This window comes from Chrysoperla carnea, chromosome 2 (genome assembly GCF_905475395.1).
Source record: "Chrysoperla carnea chromosome 2, inChrCarn1.1, whole genome shotgun sequence".
In the NCBI taxonomy this organism is placed as follows: Eukaryota; Metazoa; Arthropoda; class Insecta; order Neuroptera; family Chrysopidae; genus Chrysoperla; species Chrysoperla carnea.
The window spans coordinates 5,230,481-5,250,002 of NC_058338.1; the positions used below are offsets into that span (position 1 = coordinate 5,230,481).

Consider the following 19,522-nt stretch of genomic DNA (forward strand, 5'->3'; position numbering starts at 1 on the left):
ATATGTGTCACGGTAAAAGTAAATAATATGTATGTCAAATTCAATCATATAAGAATAATAATAGCTAGACCTTCTAATAAAATGAGAAAATAATAAACTATAGGCATATAATAATCATATTCGCCGGTAATTATTAATGATTACTAATATGGGCGAATCTTCACTTTATGGGCGAATCGAACATACATAAGTTCGCATGAAATAATTTTTGTTGAGTAGACTCGGGTAAACATTTTCCACCGATTCCTATAAAATTTACTGATATGGAATATTTTTCTTGGGTTAAAAGCTTCATTTCTTACTAAATCTGATCAACTCGAAATATATATCAGTATACTGACCAGTGTTACAATAACCTATAAAATATATTATGACATATTGTTTATCATTATAGTTAAATATGTCATAATATATATATTATAGGTTATGTGTATCAATGGTCAATATCATGGAGGTTATAAAGAAGGAGAGCGATCGCTACGTGCTAAAGCATTAGCCCGTCTGCTCCTGAAAATTTGTAGATTTTCGTCGGTAAGTAGTATCTGCGAAGTTAGCTGTTTATGAGTACAAGTAGATGAAGTTAGTACCATTAAAATTTATAAATTAGTATAGATAAATTTATAAAGTAGAATAGATCATTTATAATTTATTCATTAGTAAATAATAATAATAATTAATAATAATTTCATTATTTGCTTTTTTTCTCCTTTGAATGATATTATATACACGTATATTAAACGTTGATAGATCATTTGAAATTAGTGCACAACAGCCCGCTTTTAATGAGACAACTTAGCGATCCCAGCGCCTCACTTATTTTGTCCATATTTTGAGGACAATATTTTCTATAGCGACCGCTCTCCTTCTCTATAACCTCCATGAATATACGGGTGTATATTTCGGAATACACTCTATATAAAACACTACCGTTCTATATTTAACATAAGTCTATGATTATTACATAATAGAATAATCCTTGAATACTCTATCTTCATTTTCTATAATTGTCGGAGTGACATTTATCCGTTTTTCATAATAAATTATATTTTCATATGAATAAAACGTCTAATTATTATTAGTATAAAAGCCGATAATTCACATTAACCGTGACATAACTATTACGTATAACATGAAAATAGTTGAGGTCAAGGGAAGTAAAATTCCCCGTTAATGTCACGTGAGATCAGCCGGTGGTGTGATCGGCCACGGATTGAAATTGTAACCACATTGTTTTTTTACAATCATTTGCAATTACACAAATACAGTATGCGACTATTTTTAAAGTAAATAATTTGTAACAATAAAAGTAAATAACTAGTCAAACTTATTTTTTTGTTATATATTATTTTTTTTATTTTTTTAATGTTACATTGTGAACGTAATTAAGTGTTTCGAATATTTTCTGTAACATACTGTATTTTTTTTTTTCGTTGTTCGGTAAATGTCAAATTTCACTTTTCAAAATCAAAATAAATACAATTAATCGCTCAGATTGTAAAGTTAACAATTAGTAGAACGGCTTACGAAATTTTTTTTTATTATTAAATGAGCTGTGAGTGTGTCTACGTGTTCTTTTTTACTTATGTTCACATAATCACATCTATTTTTGCAAGTCTCTAATCGCAACGTAATTAACTAGGTCATTATAGTGCAATTATTTTTTCGTTGCCAGTTTTTGCTTCGTTTTAATTTCCGAGTTTTTTTTTTTAATTTGAGTTTGTTTGTTTTGTTTTTGAGTTGTTGTTTGATGTTTGAAATTTTTGTAATTGAAACATTTTTTCTGTTTTCCGCGTACAGTTTAATTGTTGAAAATGTCTCGTAAAAGGGCTCGAAGTCAACCAGAGGATTGTAACGGAACATTAACGGAAGGATTTAAAATAAGGCAACCTATAAGTATGGTAAGTAAATTACAATTTTTTTTTGAAAATATATTTTAAAATTTGGGTGGTTGAAACTTTTTACAATTGTATACGGTACTTAATTTAGAAAGTATTTAGAAAAATTTCAAATGGATTTTTAATTACTTAAATCTTTGTAAAGTTTGTAATCAGTGATGTAATGAAAGAATCTATAAAATCTGAAGATTGTAAAAATCATGCCAAAGGATTTTGGTGCTTCAAATAGAAAACATTGAACATACGGTAACGAAGGTGTGATGTCGAATTTAATTAGATCAAGATTTCGTAATTTATTTGATTTTTAGGGGGGTAGAATTGTTGGCAAGTCGTACGGGTTAGCTTGAAGGACGGAAAAGTATTTTTATTCGTAAATAATTTGAGTCTCTGTCCATTTTTCCGCTTCTAAACAATGTTTCGATAATGTTTTGGGATATTCATTCTCGATTTTTGCTATTCAAAGAAACTTACATCAATCATGACATAATTCTTAAAATTAAAAGAGGTATTGAAATTAGAATGCAATGATGAGTCATGAGTTCTTAAAAATGTTGCCTTGACAGTCAAAAAAGAATTAAAATGAATAAATGTCATTGTCTTGCTTTTCAAAAGGCATTCTTTATTAGACACACATCTCATTTTACACAATGGTTCAAAATATTTCCTTGATGTTTGATACCAATTTATTCTAGCACGACTTTGAGAGTCTTGTATTTAAGAATCTTTCGCTCGCTGGTTCAAGTTTATGTGGGGTCACATTAAATTGAATATGGCGCACTTTCGAGGATATAAAGTTATGATCGAAAAACAAATTTTGATTGAATTATAGCGTGTTTGGTTTCAAATTAAAGGGCGTAATTAGGACTTTTCAAATATATATATATTGTTATACTTAATCATGAAATTACAACCTCGAAATGGGTGTATATTCATCTGTTAACGTCTAGCTTCTAAACTATTTATCATAATTTGACAAATGAGGTATCGTTAGAAGCGTCTTGATCACTCGCTGGTTATAAACTTTGTGGCGTCACATTAAATTGAATATGGCGCCATTTAGAGGACATAAAGCCATGATAACACTTTTCAAATATATATATGATGTTATACTTTCTCACGAAATTTAACCCCGAAATGGTTTAAATAAAATAAAGTTCGAAAACTAAAACCCCGGCAATTATAGAATCACACTCTTAAAAGTATGAAAACAAGAAAATATTTTCATCTGAAATTGTTATAAGTAAAATCGTCATTACAGTCGATGGACCTCTAAGATTAAATAGTTTTCCACAAGACCGAAAAGAGATCCTCCGACATAACAATTTCAGATGAAAATATTTTCTTGTTTTCATACTTTTAAGAGCGTGATTCTATAATTGTCGGGGTTTTAGTTTTCGAACTTTATTTTTTCATTTTTGTTTGCAACATTTGGAAATAAAGATCAAAAAAATTCATTGAATAATAAATTATGGAGAAATGAAATTATGACGATAAGTTGATTAAACAAAGCTGACATGAATAAATTTTCTAAGCAATTCTGCAGAAAAATAGTTAAAGAATGAAAAATATTTAATTTAATTCATAGAAATATTTGTTATCATTGATATAATTCAAGATTTTTTTGCAATTTATAATTAATTCAGAGATTAAAAATAATATATCAAAGCGGATTTTGCAAAGATAACAAGAATTAACTTTAGTATGGAAATTTAAAAGTCAAGTTTTTAGATAATATTTAAATTTTATAAAAAAAAAAAGTGTTATTTATAAACTAATCGATGGATATTTTTATGCTGTGTGTTGTTTGTTGATTGGTAAATTTTTCTTTTGCTACTCGGTGAAGTTCAGTGTACTTATTTCAAGTTGTATTGGAAAAGTTTTTGAAGTATATTGAGATATAATAAATTGATAATCTTATCAAAAATAAATATTTACTTTAATATCAAATTCGAAAGTAAAATCATATTGATTTTAGCGTGAAAATTTGTTGAAAATCTAGATCACTGTTTTTTTTATAGCCTGTATATTTGAAATATATTCAAAGTATACTCCTCTGCGTTACAAAATCTACACAAGTTGATTATCCATTTTTTATTAAATCAGTAAAAATTCTAAGGTTTTGTTGAGAGGTATATCACATATATATCACATGTATATCACCAAATATACGCCGTGTTCTGTTATTGACTGCAGAAACCCAGCTTACAAAAAAAACTCTTTTCCAAATTTGGTTCTGAGGCCTAATTTGGGAGATTCGGATAAGGAAAAAATCGATACACTTGTTCATTTATTGCCTATCATTCGATAACCAGTAGCCAAAGATAATCCGTAGATATTAGTAAATTTCACTTAATAATGGAAGGGATTTTAAAAAAAAGTATAAAATTATTTAATTGGATTTGGTCAAATTATTCCACTTTTTATATTTTATTTTATTTTTGTGAGAAAAACATTAGATTAGATCGATGGTCCAATATATTTTTTATGGTTGTAATAAAACAGCAATTAAAAATGACTAATTCCAAATGCAAAGATCAAAGTTGGTAACAATTTTTATTAATTTGATTAAAAAAAATTCAATGACGCTCATTGAGATAAAAATGTGTGCACTTGTATCAATAATTTGTGAATTTTGTTACCTAAATTATTGTGTATATATATGTAATTACACGCTAGCATGATAATAGATTTTTGTCTCACGGGAAAATAACAGGTAATTTTTTGCTATACACTTTTAAAGAATTTTTGAAAGAAAGATTGAGCCTCCGGAAGATTGCTCTGCTCGTCATCGCTTGGGGTAGAATACATTGTAACCATGAAAATTTAGGAAGGATTTTCTATGTTATTTGCTTGAAGCGCTAGCGTGTGATTGGACACTGTATAATAAATATTTTATATGATCTGAAAAAACATGAAATTATATAAAGAATTATGTTAATTTGTTTCATAAAAATTTGAAAGTATCCATTCAACATTTACCTTGAAAAATATAATCAATGGTTAAGGTCTATTTCGCAGTAATTTCTGTTCCATACATTTAGTTCGCTTAAACTTCCTGATCTTAGGTAGTTCTAATTAAAGTTTTATATTTTCTTCTGTACTTATTTCCTTGTGGGGAAACATTTTACAAATTTATGCCCTGTTATCTTCTCAACATAATCATAAATTTTATTAATAGCCACAGATGTTTACACTGAACTTAAATCGCTAACTGAAAAATGTTTCTCTGGCTTTTATTATACCATGCATATATGAAATATATATCAAGGTATACTAAGTTTAGTCTCAAGTTTGTAACGCTTATAAATATTGATGCTACCAACAAAATTTTGGACGGATGATTGACGCCATCTCGTGTTTCATTTTTTGTAAACAGTGGTTCAGTAGAAATACTAGGAGAGTTGGTAGTAATTTTTTGGGTATTTTGGCAGTTTTTTTTCTCTATAACAACTACTTCTACTCAGCTGATTTAAATCGTGCTCATTCTTGCGTCATCCTGTTACACCATATGTGATTCGATTTTACAAGTATGGTTTTGTGCGCACATTTCTGACAAGCATTAAATTACACCAATAAAATGAATGTATTTGACATCATACTTTTTGTGATTGATTGGAAAAATAATTACTTTTTTAATTAACACAAACGTAAAACAATTGAATTTACATACGCAAAAAAAAGTCATGCACAGTAATGACATGGTACAATTAATATGCAGCATCATATTTTTTATGCTGTATGGGAGTTTTTTTTTACAAAATGACAGTTTTATTTTTAAACTTTTTTGTCATATTTCCCCTGAAAAAAATATAGACTTAAGCTTGGTAGAATTAGACAAGGTATGCTCTTTGTGCAGGTAGGCGTAGGGTGGGGAATGCTCTCACTCTCGGTAATCTCTCTCACACGGTACCCAGTTACCGCCATATTGATTGTTTGTTTACATTCGAACTGTCAAGTTGATTTATTTGTTTAATAATTTTTTTTACATATTTACTGTCAACAAATATGACATAAGCAATATGGCGGTGACTGGGTACCGTGTGACAGAACAAGAGAATGTCCCCATCCTACTCCTGTCGTTCATAAGGAAAATCTTTTAATTCATCTCTCTTCAGTGCTACGTATGTCAGTCTCCCGCTGCATATGGGCATCTTCAACGACCCTCTTTTAAATTGATTTGAAACTAGGCGAAATTACATTTAACTAAAGGTTTGAAAATTTGTATGTAAACTCAGTTAACTAGGTAGTACCAGTAACAAGGAAGTGCCTTTTAGGGGGGTGGTTAGTGTCAATTTTCCAATACTCCGACTTTTTTTTTTAATATCGTAATACAATGTTTTCTCGTGGTTTTTTTAGGCTTTGCGCAACTTTATACTCAAGATGTTAATTAAGTTAATGTTAAGGAAGTGCCTTTTAGTATTGTCGACTCCTCAGCTTTCCTTATTGCTTTTAATGTAAATATTTCATATAAAACAATTCTGATTAGACATAAATCCCATTTCAATAAAAAGTATCTAATAATATAATTTGATGAGGGGAAAATAAGATTTTATTGATAGAGTTCTTCTGCTCATAAAAATTTTTTTATTTAAATAATAAATAAACAAAAATGAATGCATGTTTTAATTAACTTGTATAATATAATCTTTTGTCATTGTAATTAAGACTTGTTGGCATTGTAATTAATAATGTATACAGTTTACGAACGATGCGACGACATTATACTTATATTATATTATCATATGATATTATATTATGATATTCTTTAAAGTTATTTGCATTTGACATCCTTTTATTTATTAGCGCTAGCGTTCTATTTGTTAGTTCTTAGTTTTAATATAATTATTATGCACTCTTATTTTATTACTAACGAGATATGATCAAATACTCTTTACAAAACGAATAGAAATAGTTATGTAATTGGCTGTTAGATCACTTATCACTAATTAAAAGAATGGAGAGTACAGTCGAGTTCCAACCGCTCTTGAGCAAACAATTATGGCTAAGATCAGATAAAGTCTTTTTAGCATGAAAACTGTCGAAAAAGGAGCGTTTTAAACTAGGGAAAATTGTCTGAGAATATTTACTGGTCTGCTTAATGACTACTTTAAACTCAATATACATACAAAGTATTCTATAATTGACTGCAGACGTCTTCCCTTCTTGAATAAGCTAAAAAAAATAAGAAATAAAATGTACTTTCCCAAACTTTGATCTAAGGCCTAATTTGCGAGATAATTAAATAAATTTATTCATACAAATTTAAAACATCCATGAAATAACAGACCAATTAAACAGAAGATGTGTACTATCATAGTTTGGAGGAGTGATCTAATTATTAATTATTTAATTATCTCATTTTCTTTCAATTTGTTTATTTAATAAGCCCTTCTTATTTGAATTTGGAAAATTTGAGGACAGCATTTTTTTCAATTGATTCTTGTTGAGATAAGCATATTTACATTCCGGATGTTGCTAGAAATCTCATTGCTCCAAATTTGTATATACTCCCTCCCTCCATAGAAATATCAAATGTCCATTTTTTGAAGTGCACTTCAGCACTTTGTTAAGCGAACGCTCAGTAAAAGAACAAAGCAAATAAATCTTTTGTATAGTAATAATCATTTGCAGACATTTTTTTAAAACAAAATATTTAGTAGATAAAACAACTTGAATTATTTATATTTAATTTGCTGAATAATAAATATTTTTGGCAAAAATTGCTGAGTAATAAAAAATTTGAAAACATTCCCAAAAATTATTATTGAAAGACAAGCACAATTTTTATAAATATTTCCATTCATTCAGATTTTAGATGGTATTTTAATGGAATGTCATTATTTTGCAGTTTTTGTTATTAATAAACAAAATTTTTGACTAATTAAATAAAATTTGGTCAAGGATACATAGACTATACAAAAATTTACACAACTTAAGGATGTACGAGCGCATAATGTCAGGAAAGTTTTGATGTTTCAAGTTGTTGTAACTTGAATCGTGAATTTTTGTGATGTGCGTGTCACGAAAAAATTGAGTTCAATCGTTAAACCTTCAGAAAATATTAATAATATCAAGTCATTTATTGTTAGAAAAGATTCAGAAGTTAGAGGTTGGACTGTCATGAGAGGATAAAATTAGCAAGAATGTCGCAAAGAAGGCAAGGGGAGGAGCTGCTACCCCTACCCCCTAAAGACTCGAGAAAATAATTAATAATTTTCGCTCGAAGGAATGAATTTTGTAAGTCTATTGGATTCTGCATCATTTTTGCTTTAGACGTTCTTGGAAACTACCTAAAAATCACCATTATTTAACGATTAGATGCCTCTTCTTGAGATACCGACAAAAATTTCTACAAAATATAGAGCTTCCTTTGGGTTTTCGGTTGATACTATCGAAAATACTCGACCATTCGACAAATTAAACCGATTTTTGTAGTTTTCAATTCAAAAGTTTTTTTACAACTTTATGCCGTATAAAACTATCTATTTGGAATTTTTAGGCGCATGTCGTTAGAACTTACCTGAATAGCAATTTGTTCCACTTGCTTGAACTTTATTAATCTGTGATTTCAAAGAACAAAGTACGACCTTAGCTGAATAGTATAAATTCTACGCTTTGTAGGTTGCTTTCAAGATTAGAAAACAGAACAATGGAAATTTTTACAAAAATAAAGGCGTTCAAAACATGTTATAAAAAAATTCTTGTTTACTAAGTTGAACCACAGAATTTTCCATACACAAAAAAATAATGTAAAACAAAAACAAAAATAATTTGTGGATAATTTGAATGTACAAGGTCATGAAGACCATCTCCATGTAGCTAAGAGTAGAGTTTGTGAACAGTTAATTAAATAAACGCATTTTATATGTTTATTTAAAATAAAAAAACCAACTGTTTAAACTTTAAACAAATTGTATTTTAATTTTATAAGTTCTAATTACACCAATCAATGAGTTAATGACACAGAATTAAAAAAACCAATCAGATTGAAGTTCGTTTATAATGACATTGAGTTCGTATTAAGTAAGATAACATGTAAAACTAGATCGCAGAATCGAAAATGCGATCAAATAAAAAACTCCAAAAATATCATAATAACAAGTGAAAACAAACAATTGGTTGAGTTAATTGTTGAAATACCATGTATAGACAGTGTTGATTACTCTGTCACATTACACATTTATACATGTCACATTACACATTTATACACATATATAACTCATATTCCCATATAATACATACTATACAATTTGCGCTCTCACGGGTAAACAGTGATGTTTACGAAAAAATGTTTCAAACAAAAGCTGTTTATTTTTTGATAAGGAACATTTTTTACATACAAGCTTTTGCTCTATCTCTGATAGTTTACAAAATGCCCAATTGACCTATGTTGCTCAATTACAAACTCGATAGCACTTTTTATGTCCTGAGCACGCTGTACAAATTTCAGTTTGATATCATTTTTCGTTTTTGAGTTATCGTGCTGACAGACGGACAATCGAAAATGGACTAAATATGTGATTTTATGGACACCTATACCAAAATTTTGTTCGTAGCATCAATATTTTTAAGCGTTACAAACTTGGGACTAAATTTAGTATACTTTGCATATTACATAGTATAAAAATAATTTAATTTTTGGGAAATATCAACATGACGTGGAATAGTTCATTTGTGTTTTGGGAAATTTTTGAATTTTAAACAGCAGACTATGAAATTCCTATTTGTGAAAATTTCCAAAAATATAATAACACTTCAAAAAGCAAGGTCATTCGTTTTTTCAATCAAAAGCCGTAAATCTGACAATTTAGAAATTTCAAAAGAACGTGACTTTCAAATTTTTCGAAAATACTCTCTTATTCACTGTCGAATAAAGCATGTATACTTATGTTAAAATCTTTCTATCGCTTAAACTATAAATATATTAAGGTTACTTTTTTCATGTATTGGAATAGTTGACAAATCCGACAAGACAAGGTGCTAAAAACTACATTTCCGTTTATTGGTTAATACCGTATAATTAAACCATTAATTATACATGTAATTATTAATTTATTTTTTGTACATGGTAATCAATAGATTGCATTACCTTTATAAAAAAAAAGAGGTGTGTGACTTAATCAGAGGCGGATTAAATGTCGAGTGCGCTCTAGGCAAGCACCTCATCGGCGCCACTCTAGCGCCGATATATTATATAATTTTAAACATAATAAATAAAAGTTTGTTTAAAAACTTCCACCCGCGCGCCCTTTTTTAACCTCACGCCCCAAGATGCGTATCTATTTTGCCGAACGGATAATCCACCTCTGCACTTAATCATTAAACAATAATCATTGGCAATTTTTTTGTTATACTGGAGTCTGTTGGCGTTTATTGTTAGTTTTGTGTTCATACGTGCGAAAACTTTTTAATTATACTTAAATAGTTGAAGAAGTTTACAAAACTTGTTTTAATAAATTGTACTTACTTTTTTTTTTTTTAACAAGTGGTTTTATTTGATAAAAAAAACGTAGGCACGCGACCAATATTATATCCGACATTTTGAATAAAAATGACTCAGAATAGTGATTATTGATTGATTCAAGGCTAGTAAATCGTCCCAAAAAATATAAGAGATTGTGTAAAATTTTCTAGTTTATACAGAGTGGGTCATTTTAATCTACAACGGCTAATGGTTCGTTTTGTAGTTAACCAATCATGTTCTGACATCAAATTACACCTAGTTCTTCGAATTTCTTTAATAGCCAACACTTTAAATTAGAAAGTTGATCCACATAAAAAAACTAACATTTTTTAGAAAATCGTTAGCTTTCGGAAAAATATGTGATCATTCTATTTAATCGAAAGAAAACATGCTAACTGCGAAAAAAATACAATTATCGATAAACTTTCGATTAAATGCAATAATGAAAAGTTTTTAATTCGCATTTCCTCCGAAAGCTAACGTGTTTGTTATTTGATAGGAATTTCTGTTGAGGAACCTGTGCCATGTAGAGGAACCTCTCGGGATGAGTATGACTTGGCTCTTCGAAGACGCTCAAAGTTCTGTGTGTTTTTTTGAAAAATTGCAAAGTTTGAAAAAAGATGAAGTTTGAAAAGCTTTGTCTCGGAAACTATTCGGTCTACAGAGACAATTCTAGTGTCGTATTGTAGCAAATTTAGTCTACTTTAAAAACGTCCCGAGAAGGTACTATCAAAAAGTAGTCCTTTAGAGTTATAATCGCCTAAATTTGATAAAAATCCAAAACTTTCCCGGTTTTTTCAGATTTTGACAAACTTGTGTTCGGTGCTCGAGGTCACAAACTTAGATTATTCATTGGCCCAATAAACATAAACTGCAAAAAATCAACTACCGGATTTAACGCATTTTACTCCGTACTTTCAGGCGACAAGATTACTGGACTATATATTTGACGGTCTAAAAAACTTCCATTGGCACGGTTCCCATGGTTTTTCAAAAAAATTTTATACTATTATTTACGCGTTTATTGCGAGTTTGAATGTGACGGTCGATTTATTTATTATTTTATATTCGTTTTAATTGAATCAATCGTTTTGATTGAATCAAATCAAATAAATTTTCTTTTTACATTTTAAAATAAATATTTAAATAACATTCCATTTCTATTATTTATAAATCTAATTGAATTGTATTCTTTGAACAAAAAATTATTTAAGGAAGCTTTGATCGGCATAATAAAATTTTGACAAAAAGCAATTTTGAAATTTTCCACAATGGTTTGAATATAAAAAATCATTATTATCGGCCAGACGATTTTTATTATTACGATCCATTTGAAATTTATGATTTGTATTACATGAAGTTTTTGGAAAATAAAATAATGACGGTAAATTTTCATCCATTCGAATTTTGAAAAATTTTAATTCTAATAACAGTTTGATTTTTGTTTTAGTCGATATCAAAAGAAGCACCGTTTAGTCATGATCCCGATGCAATGCTTGAACGTGAAAAATGCGATTACAATATTAAAATTACATATAAAATGGCGAAAAGTGGTAATGCACCGCGACCTGTACGAGTTTATGCTGATGGTATTTACGATTTATTTCATCAAGGACATGCACGCCAATTAATGCAAGCCAAAAATTTATTTCCGAATGTTTACCTAATTGTTGGAGGTATGTATATATTATACATAGGGTATATGATCCGAAAAAGGTGGAAAAATTTGTTGATCATAAACGGCATGACACTTCATCATCATTTATATCTAATGTATACTTATTTTTTGTATTATTATATTATTAGGCGGGGTTGGGGGGTTGTCTAATTAAGAATGTTTGAGAAAGGCACGCGACATAATATTCCGGGCACGCCACCGATCACAAAGTTATCCATACAAATACAAAAAATACAAAAATCTTATCCATTTAATGGTTTACTACGTAATTTTTTAGATATCGTTCGAAATCCCATCTAAAGGACGAAATTTTTTTGAAAATACTCAGTTAATAGTTAAATGAGCTGAAATTTATTTATTTTAAGATTTTTCCACAAATTAAAAATGTTTTTATTTAATATTTCAGTGTGTAGTGATGAACTTACGCATGCTCGTAAAGGACGAACGGTTATGACAGACTCAGAACGTTACGAAGCAGTGAAACATTGTCGCTATGTAAATGAAGTTGTTCCAGACGCTCCATGGGAACTTGATGATGCTTTTATTGAGAAACATAAAATTGATTTTGTTGCACATGATGAAATTCCTTATATGACCGAAGATAGTAATGATATTTATGCACCACTTAAAGCAAAAGGAATGTTTGTTGCTACAGAACGCACAGAAGGTGAGTTTATTTTCTCTTTTATACACACATATGTACAAGGTGCGCCTTCTTTTATTTCGGTATGTAAACATTGAACAACTTTAGACATTTGTCAACCGTTTGTTAGAAAAAGTAACGCTGTATATCGAAAATAGTTGATCAATTGTGTTAACTCAACGTGCGTACCGGCGAAAATATCGTGGCCAACAGGCACCGTCTGATAACACAATTCATCGTTCGGTGTCAAATTTTGTTGAGCAGGGGGCAATGGAAGATCATCGACATGCCGTTCATCAACAACTAAAACTTTCCAATGAATTCCCAGAACCCAAAAGTTTTGTTTCGCCACCAAATAGTCGTTTGAATGGTTGACACTTAACCTAATTTTTTTTAAGCAAATCTTGATGAAAGATGAGGCCTATTTCACATTCTCTGGTGGCGTTAATAAGCAAAATTAATGCATTTGGGAAACGGAAAGTTCACATGAGATCCATGAACCGCCATTGTATACCTAAAAAATTAATGTTTGGGTCAAAAAAATAGCTGAAAATTCGCTGACATCTGGGATTTTTAGTTATTGATTATATACATATACTTTGGGAGGTTCTTGTGGTCGCTCTAAGCCTTTATGAACATCCTGTATGGCGGAGGAAAATTCATAAATTATCTAAGGGCAGGGCGTTGGTCTTTTTTAAGTAACAATAAAACCTTTGGTATCATATTTTAAAACAATGTTAAAATTGTTTTACAGGTGTATCAACATCCGATATAGTCGCAAGAATAGTACGAGATTACGATATTTACGTTCGACGAAATTTAGCACGTGGTTATTCAGCAAAAGAATTAAATGTATCATTTTTAAGTGAGAAAAAATTCCGGCTACAAAATAAAATGGATGAATTAAAAGATAAAGGTAAACGTGTGATTGAAAATATTGGTGAAAAACGTGTTGATATGATCCAAAAATGGGAAGAAAAATCACGTGACTTCATTGATGCATTCTTATTGTTATTTGGACGAGATGGTCGATTATCACATATATGGAATGAATCAAAAGGTCGTTTAATGCAAGCATTAAGTCCTCCAAACTCACCGTCACGAGACGGTTCACCAGCATCATCGACACATTCCTCCAACGGTGATGATAATACGATAAAGAATGATCGAGGTGAAGAAATCGCACCACCACGTAAATCTGCTCGTTATGAAATATCTCCTAGTTCCTCGACGTCGTTAAAATCAAATAAACATAAATATTATACCGCTGATTTTTCCGACGACGAAGAAGACGAAAACGATAGACAGTCAAAGTGAAAAATGTTATAATAAAAAGAGCCGTGGAAACTGAATTTTTGTATTGCTTTTTCTTTCTTATTTTTAGAAGTTGTCAATTTGAAAGAAAAATATTTAGTTAATATTTTTTAAGGATTTTGATTTTATCACAAGACGTATTAATAGCTTTTTGCAGGACAACAAATATTTAAAAATAATATTTATTATAAAAAAAAAAAATAATTTAATACGGGACTGCATCAAATTTAATGCAGTGAAGTTTATTAGTGGCACAAATGTTTTGTGTAATTTTTGTTTTGTAAAAAAAAAAAAAATATTGACAGTAAAAAAGTTTTGTCCTTTCAAAAATGTTTCGTACTTCATTCCTTCATACTTTCAATAAGGAAAGAATTATCCGAAATTCAGCCATCATAAAATAAACTGTCGATAACGTTGCCAGCTGTCGTACCATAAGGTAAAGAAAATATTTAAATTTGATAGAAAAAATATACAAGTAAGGTTTACTTAACGATCATCACGATTGCTTTCAATATTTTCAATCAAAATTTTCATAACCATTACATTTATGATAACTCTGTGGAAGCAAAGCCTGTTCAAAAGATGTTTCTCAAATGTAATTATTTGTAACGGGCATTTTAATTCTGATTGCTACAAAAAGTTTGCTTATTAGCCTGTAGTTAGGTGTAATTTCAGAGCGTTTTGATATTGTTAAGTAAATTTTACGATTAAAATCTCGAATTGATATATTCTGATAAATTATAAAGGATTACAAAATTGTTTACTGTCAAAATATTTATTTAAAAAATATAGGAGCTATAATCACGTAATGAGTTTCTACCTCATTTTGTAAAAGAAAAAATACTTTTTTATATCTATCCACTAAAGCCTAGGGGGCATAAGGAGGGATCTATCGCAGTAGGTAAATCATATGATTACATAAAACGATTAGATTTTTTAGAAGGATGCCAAATTCATCTAGCTTTAAAAACCGCACGAAGACTACAATAAATTAATCAGTTTTGGTTTGCTCTGGCAAATGTTTTGTTATTTGTCACAGGAAGACAAAATATTTCTTGCAGTTGTCAAAAGTACACATCTTAACCTTGGTAGAACTAGATAAAATATGCTCTTTTGTAGATTTTGTACAACATTTGAATCAGGAAGCGGGAAAAAGATAAAATGGCGTCGTCCTACATCGAGCATACCTTGTCTAGTTCTACCAAGATCTTATCTATGTTGTTGGGCAAAGATTATCCTCAGTGTATCAATTATGTCGTTGCCTGTTGTCATAGATTTCTCTCTGTGTGACCCGGCCTTAAATAATTTGTTATTTAATAATAATCAACTTGCAAATTTCTAGAAAAAAATGTAATTCGTACATTGGAATTGAAGAAATTTGTTGTAATTTTTTTTTTTTTTTTGAACAGTAAAATAGTAAACAAAATTATAATTGATCGAGTTTATGACTATTTTTTTCAATCAAGCAGTTTATTCGGGTCTTGTAAAGTGGCTAAAGCTTTGCATTCGTTATTTTAAAGAGCTTAATTTTATTTCGCTTTTTAATATTATATAAATAATTTAAGAAATGAAGATGGATAAAGACCGAAAGGTTGCAATTCTATGGAACAATATGATTTTTTATGGAACCCGCCTCAAAAGCGTCCACGAATTCTTCAAAATATTAGGCTCTACATTATTCTGTATCTAAGAGCATTTGTTCTACACCGTACAAACATTTTGAGCCAGTCCCATAAAAAATCATATTGTTCCATAGAATTGCAATATTAATTGCTTCATTTCCTGCAGTAAAAATATATTAAACGTGATAAAATAGTTATATACAAATTGTTTAGATTAAGCTAATCGATTCGAATCAGTGTTGATTTTACATTATTCACGCTTTATTAAATTAAAAAAACAATATTTTTAATATCGAAGTCTTCTTTACAATCGAGACACTTTAGTGTTGATTACAAGACGACTTGCTTTAGTTACGTTATTTGACCATGATGAGAGACGAGACGCGTAGCGCCCATCTACTTATATAAAGTTTTTTTTAAGTTTTCTAAAATATTTCGTAGTATTTATTACAATCGACTACAAATAAAATGAAACTTGATGAAAGATGAGACGTGAAGCGTCAATCTTTTATGAGGTTTTTAAGTTTTCTAAAATATTTCATAAGTTTGATGTTACAAACATCAAAGTTCAAAGCAATATTTTTCGTTGATCAATAAAAGAACGTCAATTTTAAGACTTGAAATCAGTGGATACAAAAAAAGACATCTGGAAGAGTAACAAAACAGGACTCTGAATTAATGTTTTAAAACAAAAATGTAAAGAAATTAGTTATTAAATGATTGCCAAAGTTTTTACTTTATAAGAAAATTTGAAAGTACATTCCCAAAATTAAATTAGTGAAAAATAACTTAAAACTACCAAAATTATTATGACTAGCGTGTAAACATACCAATATTGAGTCTTGAGAAGCTTTCATTCAAGTTTTTACGCGTGTGATTTGTTAGTTTCCTAACAAATCACGGGACCGTGCGCACGGGAGGGCTTTGGGGCTCAAAACCCCTCCCATTGAGAATCTGTCGTGGGAATTTGAATGGAAGCACCACAAGATGGTGTATTTTTGGACGCTAGTAAAATTGTGCCGAGATACGATTAGCATAAAAAATAAATTAAAACCTAAAACCGAAAAAGGGAATAAATAAATAAAATTTTTGATATAATGTTTATTGATTAATTTCACAAAGTTTACAAATCACACGAGATGAGGTTGTGAAGCTGGTTATTAAAATTAGGTAATTAACTATTTTCATAAATACTGTTGAAATTTTTTGACTGACATATTTGTAGTTTTCTGTGGCACGGATGTTGGAAGTATTCTTCCGAAATTCTTGCTTTTTTTTGTAATGTTTTTGCGAGTGATGTTATTGTACCCATAAACTCACAGTCTTGTAAATCGAACATGACACTATAAAACTAGAAAAATTTGCATAATTCCTCGTTCAAATCCACCAGGTTAGCTTAGGCTAAAGTGGTTGTTCTGCGTAGATCTGTCTACAAGACTGTGACATAAAACCACGGACGTATATACAGATCTAGAAACTCCATTGAAAGTTACAGCGGTCAGTAAAAATTACTGACCGCTTTTTGAAATCGATTTTGATTCATCAGTAGCGACACTGCTAGCCAGAAGTAAACATGGCTGCGTTTTATAGACTATTGAAAACAAAATAGAGTCTATTTTTAATGGAGTCTCAAGGCCTGTGTAAACGGTCCTTTATAAAACACAAACAAATTTGATATAACCTATAAAACAAAAGTCATTAAAGATTTTACAGCTTATACGAATAAAAAGTCTACTTTCCATATTTTGTGATACAGCTATCCATGAAAACTTTAATACAACTTTAAAGTTTACCCACTTTTAGTTCGACATTTTAAATAATTGTACTTATTTACACAAAAATGATTAATATTTCCCCATTATTTTGTATTACTTTGAAGTAGACTTTAAAAAACAAACAAACAATACCTATAGAAACGATTTTTAAAAATATTTAACATATTTATAACTTGAAATAAGCAATTGAAAATGAATTTTCCGTTATAAAAATGTGAAGTTTTTTTTTATATATTTATTTATTTATTAATTTTTCCATGTATAGAAGAAAAAAAAAGTATATTTGTTAATAAATTTTGGTTGTAAGTTGAATATCTTTGTTTTTCTTAGTCTCCCATAATACCTGAGCTGAAACTAGATCAACCGGAGCAGTGTTCCAAGGACTCCGATTTAAGGATCTCTTTTTAAAAATTTTACAAATCGAGAAAAGTTTCCTCGACGAATTTCGTGCTTCTTCGGGATAGTGTGGAGAAATTACAAAAATTATCCCGAAAAATGATTTTTTACTGTATAAAATAACCATTATTCATTTATATTTATTTTAGGTGAAATATGTACAAATATTTAATAAAATATCGTTTTAAACAATTTTTCTGGTTTATTATTATTCAATATTATACCTACCTTTATATTTTATCCTTTACATCGATTTCAGGAATATCAAAGAGAACCTAGATTTTTAACAAAATATTTCTACAATTATCCATTTATAGATAAGTTAAGAAAAATAAATGCTAAGTAAGGTGAGTAAAAGGTATGTATATTACATTATTGATAATAATAATATGTCAAAGGTGGAGTAGTGGATAACACGTCCGCGCCCGGTAATAGAGTACCTCGTTTCGAATCTAGCGCAGTCTCGATTAATTTTTAATTAAATAAGTTATTATGTCGAGAGAATATTTTTTTTTTAGATAAATGTTATGAGAACCAAAAGCATCGAATAAGTAAGAGGGGGAGTTTTTTTATGTTATTTTAATTCCCACCCCCTGACAGAAGAGTGATTTATGACATAAGTAATAAAGTCTGACTAACATAATTAATTTTTTGTTGTTGAAATAACATGTTCTCCTATTACAAAATTGTTATAAAATTTCATTCAACAAGAAGCTCCGCGATCTTAGCACCCCATGTGCGGAATTTCGATTGACCAATTATACCATCTGAAAGGTCAGAAATTGGTCATAAAAGGTCAGTTGGTCTCATTAATTGGTCAGCATCAGAAAATTTTTTATTAAAGATTGAAAAAACTCCACCTATGCGCGATCGGGAAGCATTCGCTGATAATTGGTCAGCTAATATAAATAATTGGTCAGTTTAATTTTTTTTATATTCAAAAAATAATATAATTTCGAAAAAATTTTCAATTTTTTCAACATTTGTACTAGGAGAACATAAGTGGGAATTAGTAGTTCCTGATAAGGAGAAATGTGAGTAAGTGTTTTCACCCCGAAAGTCTAAAATTTTATTTTGGCAGAAAGTTATTGGTCTGCCCACTAGAGGTCACACTCACCAAACACGGGTGTGCAGACCAGTAACTTTCTGACTTACGAGGTGACAACAATTACCTTGCTATCAGGTACTACTTATTCCGTCCGTCCTTGATGTTCTCCTAGTAGAAATGTGAAAAAAATTGAAGTTTTTGAACGAAAAAAAACTAATTTTTTCATCATTTACTAGGCAAACATGCTGTGGTGGAAATTTGAAAAAAAATGAAAATAAAAATCAGATTTTGCTTAAAAGATTTAATGAACTTTTTTTAATATATGTCCTCACTTAGTTTCGAACCAAGGGACTATTTATTCGAAGTCAGATACGCTAACCATTATACCATTAGGGCTCTGTTATTCGTATTAATAAATAATTATATTCATATTTTCGACTTTCTTAAATTATAACAAAAAGTAAAACTCATTTTTGGAAAATTTTGAGTAGTATTATTACAAAAAAAAAATGGCAAACGAAGTTTGAAATACTTACCTATCGTGAAGTTCGAAATACTCACCTATTTTTAACTGAAATAATATTGTATAGCTACAGAGAGATGGGGAAAAATAAAATAAAAACAGGGTTTGAGTTTTCAACTTTATTTAAATGAAATCAAAATACATAAAAACTATTTACGAATTAC

General features: G+C 29.5%; 1 protein-coding gene across 5 annotated transcripts; it reads left to right on the forward strand.

Moving 5' to 3' along the window:
• The first annotated feature begins 1,160 nt into the window (after positions 1 to 1,160).
• LOC123293892 (choline-phosphate cytidylyltransferase A-like) lies at positions 1,161 to 15,686 on the forward strand. Of its 5 annotated transcripts, none has more exons than XM_044874879.1 (5): positions 1,161 to 1,283; positions 1,798 to 1,898; positions 11,810 to 12,035; positions 12,444 to 12,704; positions 13,435 to 15,686. In XM_044874879.1, the coding sequence occupies exons 2-5, from the start codon at positions 1,812 to 1,814 to the stop codon at positions 13,995 to 13,997; spliced, it is 1,137 nt and encodes a 378-aa protein (XP_044730814.1). In that variant the 5' UTR covers positions 1,161 to 1,283; positions 1,798 to 1,811; the 3' UTR covers positions 13,998 to 15,686. The 5 variants fall into 5 exon arrangements, with proteins under 5 accessions (XP_044730814.1, XP_044730817.1, XP_044730815.1 ...); XM_044874882.1 differs by having other exon boundaries at positions 1,164 to 1,306; XM_044874880.1 differs by lacking the exon at positions 1,161 to 1,283 and adding an exon at positions 1,309 to 1,437.
• Positions 15,687 to 19,522: the final 3,836 nt, after the last annotated feature.

Bases quoted from the DNA above. Each gene is read 5' to 3' on its own strand.
- LOC123293892 (XM_044874879.1), top strand. From the start codon at position 1,812: ATGTCTCGTAAAAGGGCTCGAAGTCAACCAGAGGATTGTAACGGAACA. The intron at 12,036-12,443 runs GTATGTATATAT...TTAATATTTCAG, and splicing joins TGTTTACCTAATTGTTGGAG to TGTGTAGTGATGAACTTACG. The intron at 12,705-13,434 runs GTGAGTTTATTT...ATTGTTTTACAG, and splicing joins TGCTACAGAACGCACAGAAG to GTGTATCAACATCCGATATA.